This window comes from Schistocerca piceifrons, chromosome 3 (assembly GCF_021461385.2).
Source record: "Schistocerca piceifrons isolate TAMUIC-IGC-003096 chromosome 3, iqSchPice1.1, whole genome shotgun sequence".
Taxonomy (NCBI): domain Eukaryota; kingdom Metazoa; phylum Arthropoda; class Insecta; order Orthoptera; family Acrididae; genus Schistocerca; species Schistocerca piceifrons.
The window spans coordinates 781,857,977-781,878,199 of record NC_060140.1 but is presented as its reverse complement, the minus strand read 5'-3'; the positions used below and the strand labels follow the sequence as shown (position 1 = coordinate 781,878,199).

The 20,223-nt window shown below is 39.9% G+C and overlaps 1 protein-coding gene across 1 annotated transcript in view; it reads right to left on the bottom strand.

The window, feature by feature from the left end:
* LOC124789060 overlaps positions 1-20,223 on the bottom strand; it is a 101,483-nt gene that overhangs the window by 3,890 nt on the left and 77,370 nt on the right. Inside the window, exon 4 of the mRNA XM_047256352.1 lies at positions 10,332-10,412. Within this exon, the coding sequence (XP_047112308.1) occupies positions 10,332-10,412 (81 nt within the window). The remainder of the gene's footprint in view (positions 1-10,331; positions 10,413-20,223) is intronic.

Sequence of the window (20,223 nt, the reverse complement as noted above, 5' to 3'; positions counted from 1 at the left end):
GAAGAATATTGCGCTAACAACCCAGAAGATTTCCAACTGCATTGACAACGGCCACGAAAGCATGGGGTAATCCCAAAAGTAAGATTATTTTTTTATAAGTACATAGACCTGTTTATTTCTACAATGGTTCAAATGGCTCTGAGCACTATGGGACTCAACTGCTGTGGTCATAAGTCCCCTAGAACTTAGAACTACTTAAACCTAACTAACCTAAGGACAGCACACAACACCCAGCCATCACGAGGCAGAGAAAATCCCTGACCCCGCCGGGAATCGAACCCGGGCGTGGGAAGCGAGAACGCTACCGCACGTCCACGAGATGCGGGCTTTCTACAATGGTTTACATCAGTTTACAGCTTGGACATTTAGGTATTTTTTGACGATGCATTTTTGTAGACCCTGTGGCAGTTTTTGTATGCCGATGTCATACCAGCTCGCCACCGTGCTGTTCAGAAAGTTACGAACCTCTTCTTTCACCTCGTCGTCGGAGCTGAATCGCTTTCCGGCCAAATATTCTTTTAACCTAGGGAACAGGTGATAGTCACTGGGCGCCAAGTCAGGACTATAGGGTGGGTGGGTGATTATGTTCCAATGAAACTGTTGCAGGAGCGCAACGGTTTGCCGAGCGATGTATGGGCGAGCGTTGTCATGGAGAGTGTGTACGCCTTTACTCAACATTCCTCTTCTCCGGTTCTGAATTGCCCGTTTGAGTTTTTTCAGAGTCTCACAGTACCTGTCAGCGTTAACTGAGGTCCCAGTGGGCATAACGTCGACCAGCAATACCCCTAACCGATCCCAAAAAAAGGTGGTCATGACTTTACCGGCAGACTGTGTTTGTTTTAATTTCCGCGGATTTGTCGAAGAAGGACGCCGCCACTGGCGTGATTGTTGCTTGGTCTCAGGTGTAAAGTATTATGCCCAGGTTTCTTCACCCGTGACAATTGGGTCCAGAAAGTTGTCCTGTTCGGGTGTAAGGCGGTGAAGAAATGCGCGGGAAGCATCACCTCGTTGCCACGTGTGGTTCTCAGTCAGCATGCGTGGAACGCATCTTGCGCACATCTTCCGGTAGTTCAATGTTTCCATTAAAATTCTGTGAGCGATGCTTCGGAAAACCTCAGGAACCAACGTGCAGAGAGCATCGAGGGTGATACGCCGATCTTCACGCATGCTTTGCTCAACCTTCAACACTGTCTCCTCAGAAATTGACGGTCTCCCGCACCTTTGTTCGCCGTGAATTTCGGTCCAACCACCTGCAAAGTCTCTACACCACTTGTGAACATTTTTTACATCCATGCGCTACTCACCATACACTTCCATCAATTGTCGATGAATTTCAATCGGCGCAGTGCCTTTGTGTTCAAAAACCGAATAACTGCGCGCAATTCGCACTTGGCGGTAACATCCAACGGGAGCTCCATTCTCAACGGCTGCCAAGCCAGCCAGGACTGAGGGCCTCAGCGTGGCGTGCGCGTGTTTACACACAGCGCGTGAAGCACTCTTCATAACAGTGTGACCAACTGCCACACAAACAGAGTTCTGTACTTATAAACGAATAGGAGACCTTTATTTTGGGATTATCCTCTTATTATAACCACCTGCTCAATATAGTGATGGTCCATCCTTGAAACACAGAATACCTCTTATTCGATAAATCCTTCCTATGTATCTAGAGGTAAATACCACCAGATTTCTACGCAGGGAAATTACGGGTCCGTGGTTTGTGCACGCGGAGCGTGTGTCCAGCAGCATTACAGATGTGTTCCGTCAGTTCAGATCAGGCGAATTTAGAGGTCAAGGCATCAGCTATCGTGCTCCCTATCCACTATAAAACGATTCTGGACTTTTGACACGCCCAGTTGCTCTTATGTCAGGGAAGACATCAAGCTGGATAAGCTGCAGGTGATCCACAATGCTGTTCACATACTCCACAGTTGTCCCAGTGACTTTGATTGCTGCCACAGGTGGCGTATAGTACGAACCGTACTGCAGGAGAAAACGTATGACAAAACGTGGAAGACCAAACTAATATAAAAAATGGCAGCCCTTGGCGCATTCCCAGATTACTTAATCAAGTTTCCTTTCGGGCAGACGTTTTTCGTGAAGAACACTTCGATCAAAGAATTCCACGAGGCTCTCTACTACCGCTCACTCTGTTCCTTTGGATGTCAATGACCGGCCCACTCCACCACAAACAGCAGTCGCACAATTTGCGGACGGCACTGCGCTGCTCACCGGCGGTCGAGTGAACGCTCCGGTAATCCGCCTTCATAGGCAGCTAAATGTCACAGAGCAGTGGGCAGTATGTAACATGATAGAGCTAAATGTAGATAAGACACTCGCAGTCATGTTCACCTGAAGAAGGCCAGATCTGAGACATACATTGTGAAAGAATAACACAGAAACCCAGTGGACCAACCAGATCAGGTACCTAGGTGTCTTGCTAGACAATAAACTCTAATTCATGTCAAACACACAAGCGAAGAAAGAGAAAATGACAATTCTAATTCATGCTCTCTATCCTCTACTATCAAGAGAAAACTTGAACGTTAACACATCTTCCTGGGGCACATCATGGCAGACAAATATAGAAACTCTTCAGGCGGTTCAAAACAAGATGCTTGAAACTCGTTTTAAAAGTACCCCGATAGACCAGAACCAGAGACTTGCAATGAAGTAAACATTGTCATGATAGGCGAACTGATTAAACAACATACCAGAAAACGGCTTGAGAAAGATGAAAATTTAATATCAGCGTTACGGTATTCAGAATGTAGAGTGACTATTAATCCCGAACGATTGCACGGCGTAAGAGTTCAGCATGCATTCATTCAAAATCCCATATAGGAATAAAGAAGAAACAGAATCGTAGCGGTGCAATAGGGCTAGAGGGCAATGTCCTGTTAACGTTCGATAAATGCTAAAATGATCGCGAGACATAACAAGAAGAAGTTCAGCCTTCAAAGAAGGCAGCACTTCTCAGTAGCACAGAGAAAAATATAAAAAAAGGAGGCGTGAAAGTCCATATAAATATTATTATTCTTTATTCATTCTGGAAAAAAATCTTAACAACTGATAGTTGCCTATCAAATTTACAAGTAAGTCTTCATAACAATAAGTTCAGTGTTATTTTTTTTTCTACGTTGAATCTTAATTTAGATTAACAATATTTAACAAATTATTTTATTTATTTTCGCTTTATTACAACTCTAACATTTCGAGGGCAACCTAGATGCTATGGCAAATTTTTCTTGTCTCACTAAGCTGGGTATTCTGTCACAGAAAAAGAGGCGTAGGTATTCGATGTATGCAATCTTTGTTACCTTCCTCACTCAGTATTATTAGTTTGACACAGCAAATAAGACTGCAAATACATATACTGCTACTATCACTACTACTACTACTACTACTACTCCTATTACTGCCTCCACAATCAGAACTACTACTGTAATTATTGGTATGCCCTATCAGTACTACCCCACTTGTTTATACTACATCGACAACTACCATTAAATCTTAAGTCGCTAATAACAACACTCATATTAATATCAATACTTTACTCCTGATGTGCTTACTATTGATGTTTCCACCGCTGACACAGAGAGAAAACTCAAGCAATTTATCGGTCTAGTGATGAAATAAGATAACAAATTTATGAGTGTTCTGCAGCATTGTTACGATGTAGCATTTCCTGTATAATTCACTTCTACATCTCCATGAGGGCACCGTAGCAGACGAAATTAAGGACTTCTAGTACCTCGTAAGCAAAATAAAGTATGACAGTCGAAACATAGAGGACACCGGAAGTATAGATAAAGAGATGATTCCTCGCTAAATGAAGTTTGCTAAAATCAGTTACAGGATTTCATTTAAAGAAGAATTTTCTTAGAAAGTACATCTGGGGCACAGCTGCCTGCCGGGCTGGCAGCGTAGTTCTAGGCGCTACAGTCTGGAACCGCACGACCACTACGGTCGCAGGTTCGAATCCTGCCTCGGGCATGGATGTGTGTGATGTCCTTAGGTTGGTTAGGTTTAAGTAGTTCTAAGTTCTAGGTGACTGATGACCTGAGCAGTTAAATCCCATAGTGCTCAGAGCCATTAAGGGCACAGCTTTGTATGGAAGTGAAACGTGGACTGAGGGGTAATCGGAACAGAAGGGATAAGTTTGAAATGTATGTTAGAAAAGTATGCTGAAAACGAAGTGTACGGATAAGTGAGACTTTAGGTTTCTCCGCAGTATCGAAGAAAATAAACACTGACAACAAGAAGGGATGTGATGGTAGGACATGTATGAAGACATTAGGGAATAACTACCCCACATTACTAGTTGGAGTTGTAAGGATAAAACTGTAAATGAGGAGAGAGAACCAATATATGCAACAAATAATTAAGGTCGCTGGGTGTTAGCAGTAGTCTGAGGTTAAGGGGAGAAAGTCGTGGTAAGCAGCATGAAATCAATTGGAGGAAAAAGATTATTGATAAAAAAATACAACTGACATGTTACGCAATGTGTATGTGGCACTATTTACAGCTCAGATGATAGTGAAATCACTAGTACACCATCCGCAATATAGATGTTTAACACCAGGAAATCAAAGGATATTAAAATGCTAGAAGAATCAAAAAAGTTTTACAAGAAACATTTGCTAAAGAAAACGATAGACGAAGCCACATCGCCTTTGAAGCACTAGAAGCAGAAGGGGTTTTTACTGAGGAACTGAATATGAATCCTGACAAGATTTCTTCACAAGGGCGGAAGGAAAACATAATGAACTTGTAATTATATTTTCGTAAGGCATAAACCATTACAGCAATCAGAAGTTTAAACAAATTCTGTTTACAATCAAATCAGAAGAAGAATGAAGACAGAATATCAACATAACAACAAAACTCACAGTACGTGAAGAGTCGGCTCAGTTGGTCCTCGAAGTGTTGTGAGTAAAATGGAAGCAACAACTCGCTACAAAGACAGAAAGCTCATTATTAATCAAATACGTCGAGAAAACCTAAGAAATCACATCACTATGAATAGCTATATTAACAAAATGTAATTTTTCCCGATGGCTCCTTAGTTATATGTAGACAATACTTCAAAAGAAGCAGAATAGAATATAAAGTACTGATCAAATACGATATTCAGGGCGAAGAAAAAACGCTGCACTTGGAGGTCGGCATAAGATTCTTCAACCCCAGCTTGAAGAGAAAAGTTTACCTATCAAAATCAATTGGGTGCATTTTGAAAACGCAGTATGAAATCGAGGAGCTGGCAACACTGTCACACCGCGCAGTGCAACGGAATGTACAGAGGAACGTGTATCAGGTCGCTCTACCATACCAGCCGTCGTAGCTCCCTGAATAGACTGTTGGGACATCATACCCACATCCACCACGAAGCTACATTTCGAATTCCTCGTCAGGTTCCTTTATTTTTCAGACGTCCAGTCGCTAGTTCTCGTTTACAAGCAGGACATAATTTTTTACATGACGATACCCTATCAAATGACAGTGGCATCCAATGAACTGTATTCGTGCGCAACCATAATTGATTCTGTCAAAATAAGTAGGGCGGCTTTCCGATAGAGAATACCTATGATGAATACGTCTATATGCTTCCGGTGCTGACTACATACGATAACCAAGCGGCTGCTGCTACTCCTGCATATGCTGCACGCTACCCTCAAAGGCGCCATCTCAGTAAGAATGTTTTTCGTCACCGGAATCAACGCCTTCTGAAAACTGGTAAGCTTCGTCCACAAATAATGCACAGAGGTCGCTCAAGGACTAGATGTACTCCACAAACAGAGGACTCGAGACTTGGAAACTATTCACCAGTCAGCTCGGCGATGTACCAGTGATACAGCAGGGGCGTTCCAGATAACTCAAAAATTGGCTTTTGAACTGCAGCACTATGAAGAACTGAATTCGTACCATTAAACGTTAATTCAACACCAGTAGCGAGAAGCCTGCATCCGACGAGTAAGGTTCTGTGAATGGGTTTTGCTCCAAATGGAAGATAACGAACATTTTATAAATAACGATAGATGGACTGATGAATCTGTCTTCTCTCGTGCAGGTATTATCAAACTCCATAACAGCCATTATTGGAACACAGCCCTCAGGTCACCCGTTAATGTGGCATTCAGGCGCGCTTTGGTATAAAACCTGGGGGCTGCAATCGTGGCAGGAGAGAGTTTGGACCATTACCTATTGCTGAACTAATTGAATGCTCCCCTATATCGTACATTTCTTTGCAGTACTTTGCCCGACGCAGCAGAAAACGTTCCCGTTGGTGTTCGGCGACGTCTATAGTTTGAGCATGACGGTGCTCCGCACATTTTGGAAAGAATGTGCGTAACTACGCTAAAGTGCCAAAGAAACTGGTATAGGAATGCGTATTCAAGTGCAGAGATACGTAAACAGGCAGAATACGGCGCTGCGGTCAGCAACTCCTATATAAGATGACTGAAGAGAATCGTTCGACGTAACAGAAGTGCAACTCTCTCACAAATATCTGCTGATTTCAATGCTGCCATCAAGTGTCAACGTGCGAACCATTCAACGAAATGACTTTCGGAGGCGAAGACCCACTCGTGTACCCTTGACGACCGCAGAAACCAAAGCTTTACGCCTCTCGTGGGCCCGTCAACATCGACATTGGACTGTTGATGACTTGAAACATGTCGCCTGGTCGGGAGAGTCTCGTTCAAAATCTATTTAGTGGATGGAAGTGTACGGGTATGGAGACAACCTAATGAATCCATGGATCATCCATGTCAGCAGGGGACGGTTCAGGCTGGTGGAGGCTCTGTAATGGTGTGTAGCGTGTGCAGATGGAGTGATATGGAATCCCTGATACGTCTAGATACCACTCTGACACGTGACACATGCATAAGCATCGTGTCTGATCACCTGCATCCATTCATGTCCACTGTCCATTCCGACAGACTTGGGCAATTTCAGCCAGACAATGCGACACCCCACATGTGCAGAATTGCTACAGAATGGCTCCAGGAACACCCTCCTGAGTTTAAACACTTCCTCTGGATACCAGATTCCCTAGACAAGAACATTATTGAGCGTATCTGGGATGCCTTGCAATGTGCTGATGAGAATAGATGTCCAGCCCCTCGTACTCTTACAGATTTATGGAAAGCTCTGCAGGATTCATTTTGTCAGTTCCCTCCATCACTACTTCAGATATTGGTCGAGTCCATGCCACGTCGTGCTGCGCCACTTCTGCGTGCTCGCTGGGGCCCTACATGATATTAGGCAGGTGTACCAGTTTCTTTAGCTCTTCAGTGTATTTAAAGAAAGCAATTCCAGGGAAATGAATTGGTCTTGCAGGTACAATGTTCTGGCCTCCAAGTTCCCTGTACCTTTGTCATTTAGATATTTATTTGTGGGGACACTTGAACGAACAAGTTTATAGTACTGCATTCATGGATGTACACGACCTAATACCTCGCGTGCATACAGCTTGAACAGTGGTGGCTGCACGTGTGTTACGTAGTGTCCAGCAAAGAATGATACGAGCCGCGAAATGCTTGCAACCGGAAGTTGGTCGCTTTGAACGTCTCTAAAGTCAACGTTGCTCATAGACATATCTACCGACTCTTTGAAGATCAGTCTGGACGTCAAATGTACCGAATGGAATTTTTGTGCGTAGCATAGTGCGCAGTCTAGTGCAACCAAAGTATTGTGTATTTTGCATCTCACTGGATGGTTACGATGTTACTACATGCACTGTTATTTCCTTTTGATTTTGTTTGTGCCACGGACGAAAGACAGTGGTCGCTTACGTCTGTAAGAAATCCATGTTACGTCTTACTGTTTCAATAAATGCAACACTAACGGAAAGAAATACACAAGATACCACATTATGTAAGTGTAAATTAGGTACAGTTTGATGCTTTAACTGAAAAAACTAGTTTGGCGCGAACACTACTCCAACATCGGCCAGTCTACATATACGCTCCCTACGGCATTGCCTTGTCTCACCAAACTAAAGGAACAGCTCCGGCACAGCGCAGAGTTTATCTGTTCTTGCCCATGCTGCACGCAGCTTCAGCGTTGCCAGGGCATCGGTTTTAAATCGCACGTCTATTCAACCTATTGGTGGTACTAGGTTTTGCTAGATACATTTTTGTCATGTATTGAGATGTGGAATCACATGCCGACCACCAAGTGAGACATTTTTTTTTTCCATCTGTATACCATTCTCAAAATCTATCGTAACTGGTTCTAAGGATGTGTCTAATGCTGACATCTATCTCTCTTTGCCTAATGTTATAGGTTCTGCTTCAATCTCTCTAAGATTACACGATAAATCATTTGTTGGCATTCTTGTATTACCTTAACTGTGTTTGAAAAATGAATGCCCTTGGTAAACTTATTTCAAGTAAATCAAATATCATCAAACATATTTTTTATATATTAAAACAGTTCGTTTGATTGATCAATCTACACAAATGTTTTCGTTAGCATTCATAATTTTAAATTTTTGTCAACATGTGAACGACTTGGCTTAACCTATAAAATAAAAACTGTTATATTCTCCCAATGCCTGTCAGGGCTGTTGCTACAGAAGTAAGAAATATATCAGATATCTGTCTATTTGATAGAGATAAACAACCTAAAAAATCATAATTATATGTTTAATGATTACTGATGACTGGCTCGTACAGTGACAGGACAACAAGAACCTTTCGTTTACAGCGCAATAAGTTACAAACAAAAATCCTGTGTGCTGCAACATCAGCATCTTCCGTTGTAGAGAATGTATTCTATTCAGCTCACAAAGCAAAACTGTAGAGATAACAGAATGAACTGGAGAATCAATTAAATCCTGTTCTTTAGTAAGTATCGTTCTCTTCATGCAGATGTTGACAACAATAATAGGCTACTTATATTTTTGTAATAAGTCCTTTCTACAGGCGGATCTGCTGTCTCTTAGATATTTATCAGCAATCATACGAAACCTTTTCATTTGGCATATTGAAGCCAGTTTATTACATAGAACAATTGTACTGAACTGGGGACAATGTGCTCTGCATGAGTAATGTTCTCTGCCTGGCAGAGCATTCTAATCAAAACAAAGAAATATCTGGGAAGATGTGAATTCAAGAAACTAAAGCATAGAGTTGATAGCATGAGAAGAGACCAAAATAAGATTAGTTACCAAAACATAATTATAAAGACAGGAAATAATAATCTCACTCTACATATATAGCTTACTGCCATATCTGAATCTTACACGCAAACTCAGTTTGTACAAACAACCAGTAAGAGACAGCACTTACATGTAAAACAAATTCCCAATTTCACACTTGTATCTAAAGAAACACGACAATAAAGTAGTGCATGAACTACAGCTGACATTTAAGCTGTACACAGACTGAATAATAAAAGCGACTGCTAAAGGAAAAACTACGAAGCTCTGTAATCTTTCAACAAAGCAAAAGAATTAATTCTGGATTTATAGGTACTAGCAGGAACAAAGAGAAAGCCAGAATTCTGCATACTGACACAAAGTCTGGGAAATATAATTAAAGAAGTGCTATATATTGTATCCAGAACGAGCAACTAACAAAGGAAACAAATCACCATGAAACAGTTATAGTTCAGTTCCTCTTACTGATGCTACAACAAAAGTGGCGCCTCCAAAGGTAAATCTGTAAATCACATACACATAAACATTACTAATAGATGCTGTAACGGGTTGTAGACATTACGAAAGGAAAACAAACGTAAGGAGAATCACCAACACTGATTACTCTGGACTGTGACGTCCCACTCTCAAATTTAGGACATTTGAAAAATTGAAAAAATACGAGTGACTCCACAAGTACAATGTTTAGGAAAGTATATGGTAGACAATGGATACTGATGATGGGTATAATGCCCACAAGAAACCATTTTGTAGAACAGAAGAATAGACAAGCTGTGGGATGTGTAGACGTAAGTCTTGGGAAACACTGTCATTGAAAATCAGAAATTTCAGGCATATTAATGTGTCAAATGTAATTTTTCAAACCCAATAAGGAAGCTATACGCAGATCTAAAGAAATTTCAGGGCACTAGTGACAGTTTTGGATATAAAGAAACACACATGGTTTAGATATGTACCATAGAGTGTCATTTGCACAATACACTACACAAATTTAGAAAAAAGCACGTAATTTCATTTATCAGTAAAGGTATATAACGTTAAATAATCTTTTTCGATAGTGTAAATAACGAAAAGCCGTGTTTTCAAGTTGTAAAATGAGGTACTAAATAATGTAACTAATGTAAGTAATGTAACTGAGAGCAGATGTACATAATGAATTTATTACCTGCACAACGTTGATGCACATAGATGTTAGGGCCAGACCAAATACCAAGTAGACAATGGAAGCCATCATGTACATTGGGTGCTGAAATGAAACGCAAACCATGATTAAAACACCTACCTCAATATTTTCAACAGTTTCATATGTATATCTCTGAGATACATGATGAAAATCAAGATGCCACATTCTAAACAGCTGCCCAAAAATGACTGATAGTACTGCCTAACATTATTAAGGTATGACTGCATGGAGTGTGACACTAATTTTAAGTGTTAAATTTCATCATACATTTATGATTCTAAGCTGATATTATAACTAAACTATCAAAACAATATTTTATATATATAATACAAATTGAGACATTTAGAACAGCTCTAAAAGAACGTCTATATCGACAAGCAGCTGTCAGTAAAGTGTGTACGACTCTTTCTTCTAGAGGATGGAAATAGTATCATTTTGAACAAGAATTACTATTCCCATAGATTTTTACTTACAAAATAAGAAAGCTGGTAGTAAAAGAGTAGCATAAATTTGCATAAGCTACTGCAAGCTACTAAAATCAACTGATTCACAGCAATCGCTAAAACACATCGTATGTAACATGTTATTCAGTTTATTAACTACATGACCTACACAATTTCTGGTAATATACTTTTTCTTTTACAGTATCTTAAATCTGCTAGATTCTCATCAGTTACATAAAATTTTCTGATACATTAACGCAGTTTTCTCATATAAGTCAGATGATGTTTGTTGTATACTAAAGTATGTAGTTTCATTTCATTTCCCTATACTCATCTACATAAAATATAATTTCATATTGATATTGCCTTTAGGCAAATGCAGCAGAATTTTTTAGCTCTTTGAATTTAAATTGTAGATTTTTATTACCTAATCACAGTATTATTTGTTAGGTCACTGATCTAACAAAAATACTCAACTGTTCTTGTTTCTATTATACTGTTAAGAAGTCACCTACATGAATTTTTATGCGTTGTTTCACTGTTAAACAACAGCTTCATTTAAATGACATTTTAGCAACAACACTGATGCTGGAATCACATACTATTTTTTTTTGACAAAATTTTAGAATATATTATTTTGTAGTTGAATGAAAATATATAGATACAAGTAAATTGTAGACACAATTCAAGATAAAATAATCACATTTTAAAAATACATCAGCAACATATTTAAACATGTACTGACAATGTCATGAAATGGGCCAATAAGTTGTCCAAAAACAGTTCACAAATTCTCAAAGATTTTCATTATATGAGCTCATAACGCCATTTATTCGTATTTAATCAATTATGGATTTTTATGAGTAAAGATAACAATATGAATCAAAAACAAATCAAAGCATGATATTTTACATCAGCAGAAAGCTGGAATTAACGTATAGAAAAATAAAAATAGATAAAATATGTTAATCGCAAATTTTCATGCAAGTAGATTTTATTACCAAAGAGTACGGAACTTGAGGTAAAACACAGAGCTAGTTTAGCATGTTGTTGTGAGGCAGCAGCTAAAAGGTTTGTATTTTGCTCTGCAGCTTCATGACAACTGCATTGTGCATTAGGTATTTAGTACCTATAGTGAAACACAGTGTGAGTAAAATGTAGTGCAACACTTGTGTATTGTGTCATTGTGCTGTCTGTACTGCTATATGACAACGTATGACATATGTGCTATGGAATATAGCATGACTGAATCATAGAGCACATCATCATCTACTTACGCTGTCAGACTTGAGTTACGAAAGTTGCATGAAAAACGAGGAAATATTCGTTAACATATTATAAAGAAGAAAAAATAAAGGAAATAAATAAAGATAAGTTGACAGGAACAGGAATACACAAAGAAAGAGATACAGATATAAATTCATATTTCAAGGTTAATAATTAAGAAATAAACAAGAAACTTTAAAACAAGTGTACTGAAGTGTGGTATTTAATGGTTGTGTGTCAAATGTATTTATGTCACCACAAGTTATGTGAATGAGTTAGCTGTTGGTTATTTATTAAAGGTCACTTTTGATCAAATTATTGATAAATTAACATGATTTGTACAGAATTACATTAGTTGAATAAAATGTATCTTTGGAGGTAGACTATGAAATAAATTTGTCAATGTACATGTTCACAGTATGAGGAATCCTCATACATTGATTACTGTTACATAAAATATATGACACACAATCTAAACAAGAAATTCAAGTTTTACTGTATATACCTCATACTGTGAATGTGCACATATCCAGTAAAGATTTTATCCAGAGATGTGCTGATGGGTGAATTTTTCAGGAGAGCATGTTTCTTCATAATAACACAGCTGAGAAATACTGCACCACATTTATTTAATGCTCACATTGAAGAGTTTGAGGCTTAATTACTGCCTACTGTAATAAAAAATGTATGTATTGTATCTGTTACAAGAATTTGTCACACCACAGAAGAAATGAAGTAAGGAAACATGTATATCCAACTTCCAATACTGCAACAGTGTTTTAGATTATATATTTTTAAATAAGAAACTCTTGTTGGTGTTCATGTACTAACACTGGGGGTTAGACCCTGAAGGCAAATTCACAATGTAGCATCTGCCTAAAAAATTTGATAAAATTTAAAAGCAGTATATTCATTGAAGCAAGTCTACACAAGAAAACTGAAACAAATGCAAATGAAATTGCACTCGTTTGAAAGATCAATATCAAAGAGCAGTTGAACTGATGTAGGGATTGTGCACAGTTATAGCCAACGAAAAATGTGTAAGTCATGGTTATTTCTTATACATATGTACTCATTAAAATGTGGTCGTAATCTTTTACTCTTTTTAAACAAAGAAAATGTAGTGTTCTACAAATAGACAAATAACGAGTAAATTCTAATTTACTAACATTTGATTGATGAACTCATTACCAATAACTGCAAGAGACAGACAGACAAAAAAATGTACAAGCCTTACTATCGGTTTAATTTTATTGTATGTTATGTATAGCTTTATATGATGACACAGTTTAGTCTGTAGACTATGACGGGCTCTATAACAAATTTTCTGCACAACATGTGCTAAACAGTCGGTTCAAGGAGCGCTGACGAGATTAAAATATAATGCCAGGTGTTTCAGAATGGTATATCGGATTTTAAGGTTTCGTAGCATTTATTACATTCAACTTAAATCTTAAGTAATACACCAAATGAAACAGCAACTCAAACAATTCTGTTTTATGCAAGTACATGACGACCAAGAGTGATTAAAGGACGTGTCGGACAAGTGGAATAGGCTTTCGTGTGTAGCGCCAACAAATCAGTGCAGAAGGCTGGTCGTGAATTAGCAGTTCCAGTGACATCATCGTGGACACTTGACAACTATTAAGTTTTCCTGGATCGTGTGATCTTCAGTGATGATCTGACATTCCACCTAAGTAGAAACGTGAATACACATAAGGTGAGCATGTGAGGGATCAGAAAATCCCTAAGAGATGGTGTAATTTGAACGACGCTCTCCTAAATTTAATGTTTCACTGCTGTATCCAGGCGGAAGGTTTATTGGTCTTCCTTTTCTGGTGAAGCAACAAGAGCTCGTGTATATTATCTTGTTGCGTTACAACCATGGCTCTTTCCTCGATTCTAAGAACCTGAACCACACTACTTTTATCTGGCAGCAAGATGGTGGGCCACAACACTGGCGTTATTTTGTTCGCTACTGGTTAAACTACGTTATATCTGATCGCTGGATTGACAGCTAGGGGCCAGATTACAGAGCTTGATACGCATGGTCTCCACCCGATATTACGCTATGTGATTTTTGCCTTTCCAGTCCCAGCTTGTCTACCAGATTTCAGAGACAGGACTGAAGCAGTTGTTGCAACAATTAATCCAGTCACACTGATCAAGGCTTGGGAAGAACTCTTCTATCGACTCGATGAGTGCCATGTGACGAATGGTGCTCAATCACATTGACCACTTGTAAGGAAAATTGTTTGAGTTGCTCTCTCATTTTATGTACTGCTTATAACTGTAAGTGGAATGTAACAAATGCTACAAAGCCCCAAAAATCCCGATATTTATGTTGAAAATACGCACAAATTAACGAAACGTAGTCATACGAGTTCGCCAGAAGTGAAATAATTTTACCATTGTGTGTCTGAGAAAATAAAGTCAGTGTCTTCATTTATCATCAGAGTAAACATATAGTAATTTGCCATACACGCCAGCAAGAGGTGCTGCAAGAACAATCCTCAACTTCTAATGAATGAATAGATATAGTTCAGTAAGTGTCCACTTTAATGTAATGCCAAAATAGCTGACGAAAAATATGTCTGGTTGGCCAGTCCATCTTATTTTAGTGTTCTGTGATTGTGAATGTTTATTTTGCATAGATGGCTATAAATTCTTTGCTTTGTTTATTATTGTACTAGTATGCATAAGGCCGGCCGGAGTGGCCGTGAGGTTCTAGGCGCTACAGTCTGGAACCGAGCGACCGCTACGGTCGCAGGCTCGAATCCTGCCTCGGGCATGGATGTGAGTGATGTCCTTAGGTTAGTTAGGTTTAATTAGTTCTAAGTTCTAGGTGACTGATGACCTCAGAATTTAAGCCGCATAGTGCTCAGAGCCAGCCTAGTATGCATAAGAACCTCTTCGCCAGTACACTAGACAGTGGGCTAATGGCGCGAGACCTTCGCCTCAATACAAACAAGCTGATATTGAAATAATGACAGAAAAGTAAGTTTTTGTCGGCTTCACTTTATATTTAGATTTCATAACTAAAATAAACAGAGTGTACAAATTTGTAGAGTTATTAGATGAAATAAAAAAGAAACATTTTTGTTGTTTGACACAAAAGTACAGGTGCAGCCATTCCACGCTAGGGTGTGGTGAAGGGGTTCACGCTTGACATCCCTTAGATCAACGTTTGCAGTTTTATTGACTGCTTCGTTTACAAGACGTTGTCACTGGAACCTTATTTGCAATACAGTTACTTCTTACTGCTAAGAAGTGCAAGCTTACGTTGCCGTTAGCAGTGTCCATCTCTCTGCACCTACAGTTACATTAGTATTATTTAAGTTATGTTGTGTTCACATGAAAGTTTCTACAGGTTTCTGATAGTTGATTACACGCTAATCGAGTTATCTGGAACGACTCATTTACGGGGGGAGGTACAATGGAACATTCGAACAGCAAAGCATCAGTCTACAGAACGATTTTCAGGGAGGAGGTTACTAAATCATGTCATATTTCAAAGACTTTTTGCACGTTTTTCTGAAACATGATCCCTACGGGGAACAGGTAGACCCTGCAGCCATCGAACTGTTCGTTTGAGGAAGCGGCGTTGCAGCGAATTCAGGACAACTGTGGCAGCAGCACACGATGCATAGCCAGTGAAATTAAGAATCTCCAATGCCAGTGTTCGGAACGTCCTGCCTTGCAAAGTTTCAGAATGTACTAGACCCAGACTGAAGACGGTCTCCAGTACGTGGAATTCTGCCAATGGTATCTACACCACATTGTAAACATTCTTGAGTTGCATACGTGTGTTTTGGTTGCTGAAGGGGATGCCCTCACAACAGAAGGAAAATTCAGCAGCCACAATAGCCATGTCTTGAAAAATTCTAAGGCACGTCGTGTGTTCCACAACTAACAGGAGTGTACCATAAATGTGCGAGCTAGTATTGTTCACAGCAATTTGACTGGACCATATCTTCCAGCTAACATGCTCGGTGGAGGAAATTACGGTATATTTCTCCCTGAAGTACTACCGCAAGTGTTGCAGAATGTTCCGCTGACAGTCAGGCAACGATTATCGTTCCATCACGATAGGGTCCCACCAAACATTGCCCTTGATGACAGAGAACTTTAAGACAAAAATTTCCCAATTGTTGGGTTGGGAGGGCTGGACCACTGCTTCCACCACCATGCTCTCTCGACCTCGCTCCTTTGGGTTTCTTTTTGTGCGGGAACGGTGGTGGGAAATGAAGCATCTGGTGTATAGGACGCAAACAGACTGTCCAAAAGAGCAGATAGCCCAGTTTGCTTTGAACCGTTATTTGACTGGAGCGAGTCGGACAATTATTAGCACGCAGATACCTGTTGTGCATTAATGTAAACGGGCGAAATTTTGAACAATATCTGTAAAACCGTGGTCTTTGATTCATAATCAAAACGTCTTCGGTCCCGGGTTCGATCCCCGCCACTGCCTAAATTTTGATAAATAGCATTGGCGGCCGAAGACTTCCGGCATAAGAAGTAAGCCTCATTCTGCCAACGGCCTTGTCAAAGAGGGCGGAGGAGCGGATAGAGGTTCAGGGCACTCTCTTGTCCTAGGGATGGGAAATTGCCCCTAAAGGCGGAAGAATCAGCAATGATCAACGACATGAGGATGCAGAAGGCAATGGACACCACTGCATTAAAGACACGTAACGTGTATCCACAGGACATGTGGCCTGTATTTGAAGAAGAGTTATGATGATCTGTCCATTGGCAAAAGATTCCGGAATAGTCCCCCATTCGGATCTCCGGGAGGGGACTGAAAAGGGGGAGGTTACCATGAGAAAAAGATTGAATAATCAACGAAAGGATAACGTTCTACGAGTCGGGGCGTGGAATGTCAGAAGCTTGAACGTGGTAGGGAAACTAGAAAATCTGAAAAGGGATATGCAAAGGCTCAATCTAGATATAGGAGGGGTCAGTGAAGTGAAGTGGAAGGAATACAAGGATTTCTGGTCAGATGAGTATCGGGAAATATCAACAGCAGCAGAAAATGGTATAACAGTTGTAGGATTCGTTATGAATAGGAAGGTAGGGCAGAGGGTGTGTTAGTGTGAACAGTTCAGTGACCGGGTTGTTCTAATCAGAATCGACAGCAGGACAACACCGACAACGATAGTTCAGGTATACATGCCGACGTCGCAAGCTGAAGATGAACAGATAGAGAAAGTGTATGAGGATATTGAAAGGGTCATGCAGTATGTAAAGGGGGACGAAAATCTAATAGTCATGGGCGACTGGAATGCAGTTGTAGGGGAAGGAGTAGAAGAAAAGGGACAAGGAATGAAAGAGGAGAAACACTAATTGAGTTCTGTAACAAGTTTCAGCTAGTAATATCGAATACCCTGTTCAAGAATCACAAGAGGAGGAGGTATACTTGGAAAAGGCCGGGAGATACGGGAAGATTTCAATTAGATTACATCATGGTCAGACAGAGATTCCGAAATCAGATACTGGATTGTAAGGCGTACCCAGGAGCAGATATAGACTCAGATCACAATATAGTAGTGATGAAGTGTGGGCTGAAGTTCAAGACATTAGTCAGGAAGAATCAATAAGCAAAGAAGTGGGATACGGAAGTACTAAGGAATGACGGGATACGTTTGAAGTTCTCTAACGCTATAGATACAGCAATAAGGAATAGCGCAGTAGACAGTACAGCTGAAGAGGAATGGACATCTCTAAAAAGGGCCATCACAGAAGTTGGGAAGGAAAACATAGGTACAAAGAAGGTAGCCGCGAAGAAACCATGGGTAACAGAAGAAATACTTCAGTTGATTGATGAAAGGAGGAAGTACAAATATGTTTCGGGAAAATCAGGAATACAGAAATACAAGTCGCTGAGGAATGAAATAAATAGGAAGTGCAGGGAAGCTAAGACGAAATGGCTGCAGGAAAAATGTGAAGACATCGAAAAAGATATGACCGTCGGAAGGACAGACTCAGCATACAGGAAAGTCAAAACAACCTTTGGTGACATTAAAAGCAACGGTGGTAACATTAAGAGTGCAACGGGAATTCCACTGTTAAATGCAGAGGAGAGAGCAGATAGGTGGAAAGAAATCATTGAAAGCCTCTATGAGGGTGAAGTTTCGTCTGATGTGATAGAAGAAGAATTAGAATCGGAATTTAAAAGAGCTTTGGAGGACTTATGGTCAAATAAGGCAGAAGGGATAGATAACATTCCATCAGAATTTCTAAAATCATTGGGGGAAGAGGCAACAAAACGACTATTCATGTTGGTGTGTAGAATATATGAGTCTGGCGATATACCATCTGACTTTCGGAAAAGCATCATCCACACAATTCCGAAGACGGCAAGAGCTGACAAGTGCGATAATTATCGCACAATCAGCTTAACAGCTCATGCATCGAAGCTGCTTACAAGAATAATATACAGAAGAATGGAAAAGAAAATTGAGAATGCGCTAGGTGACGATCAGTTTGGCTTTAGGAAAACTAAAGGGACGAGAGAGGCAATTCTGACGTTACGGCTAATAATGGAAGCAAGGCTAAAGAAAAATCAAGACACTTTCATAGTATTTGTCGACCTGGAAAAAGCGTTCGACAGTATAAAATGGTGCAAGCTGTTCGAGATTCTGAAAAAAGTAGGGGTAAGCTATAGGGAGAGACGGGTCATATACAATATGTACAACAACCAAGAGGGAATAATAAGATTGGACGATCAAGAACGAAGTGCTCGTATTAAGAAGGGTGAAAGACAAAGCTGTAGCCTTTCGCCCCTACTCTTCAATCTGTACATCGAGGAAGCAACGATGGAAATAAAAGAAAGGTTCAGCAGTGGAATTAAAATACATGGTGAAAGGATATCAATGATACGATTCGCTGATGACATTGCTATCCTGAGTGAAAGTGAAGAAGAATTAAATGATCTGCTGAACGGAATGAACAGTCTAATGAGTACACAGTATGGTTTGAGAGTAAATCGGAGAAAGACAAAGGTAATGAGAAGTAGTAGAAATGAGAACAGTGAGAAAATTAACATCAAGATTGATGGTCACGAGGTCAATGAAGTTAAGGAATTCTGCTACCTAGGCAGTAAAATAACCAATGACGGACGGAGCAAGGAGGACATCAAAAGCAGACTCGCTATGGCAAAAAAGGCATTTCTGGCCAAGAGAAGTCTACTAATATCAAATACCGGCCTTAATTTGAGGAAGAAATTTCTGAGGATGTACGTCTGGAGTACAGCATTGTATGGTAGTGAAACATGGACTGTGGGAAAACCGGAACAGAAGAGAATCGAAGCATTTGAGATGTGGTGCTATAGACGAATGTTGAAAATTAGGTGGACTCATAAGGTAAGGAATGAGGAGGTACTACGCAGAGTCGTAGAGGAAAGGAATATGTGGAAAACACTGATAAGGAGAAGGGAAAGGATGATAGGACATCTGCTAAGACATGAGGGAATGACTTCCATGGTACTAGAGGGAGCTGTAGAGGGCAAAAACTGTAGAGGAAGACAGAGATTGGAATACGTCAAGCAAATAATTGAGGTTCCTGAACTACCAGCGGGGAAATGGTGGACCTGTGACACTTTTGTCACATTAAACAAGTGTTTAGTTTCTTCGCCTCTAAAGACTCCAAGTATTTCTACACTTAGTTTTCTTACCTACTCTATTAACAGTGAAATAACATTTCAGAATTTCCCCACTGATATTGAAGGAGAAACGAGCAGAAGTAACTGCTCGCAATTTGTACTTATTATTGATCAATGCAGTGATACTGAGTACAACATTCTTGGGAGCTCTATTGCATACCATTGTGTTGTTAAAAACTTGGAGGCTACGAAGAGCAGGTTATTTCATTAATTGTCAAAGCGTGCTTTGTATGTACGAATATTATCAATATAGATGCAAACATTGTGAGATTAATTGTGATTTGTTTTAACGGAGAAATCAATTTTGTACCAAATGCCCTTTCTCCGCTACGCGCACGCAATTCCTAAGCGAACCACCGACGAGCATGACACTCTTCTTTGTATTTTCACTATATCCCTTGTTACTCCGTCCTGTAAGGGGCACACACTGATGAGCGATGTTCACGTGCGTGTCAAACGAGGATTTACTAATTTTTGTCTCTTGAGGATGAACTACATTTTGTTA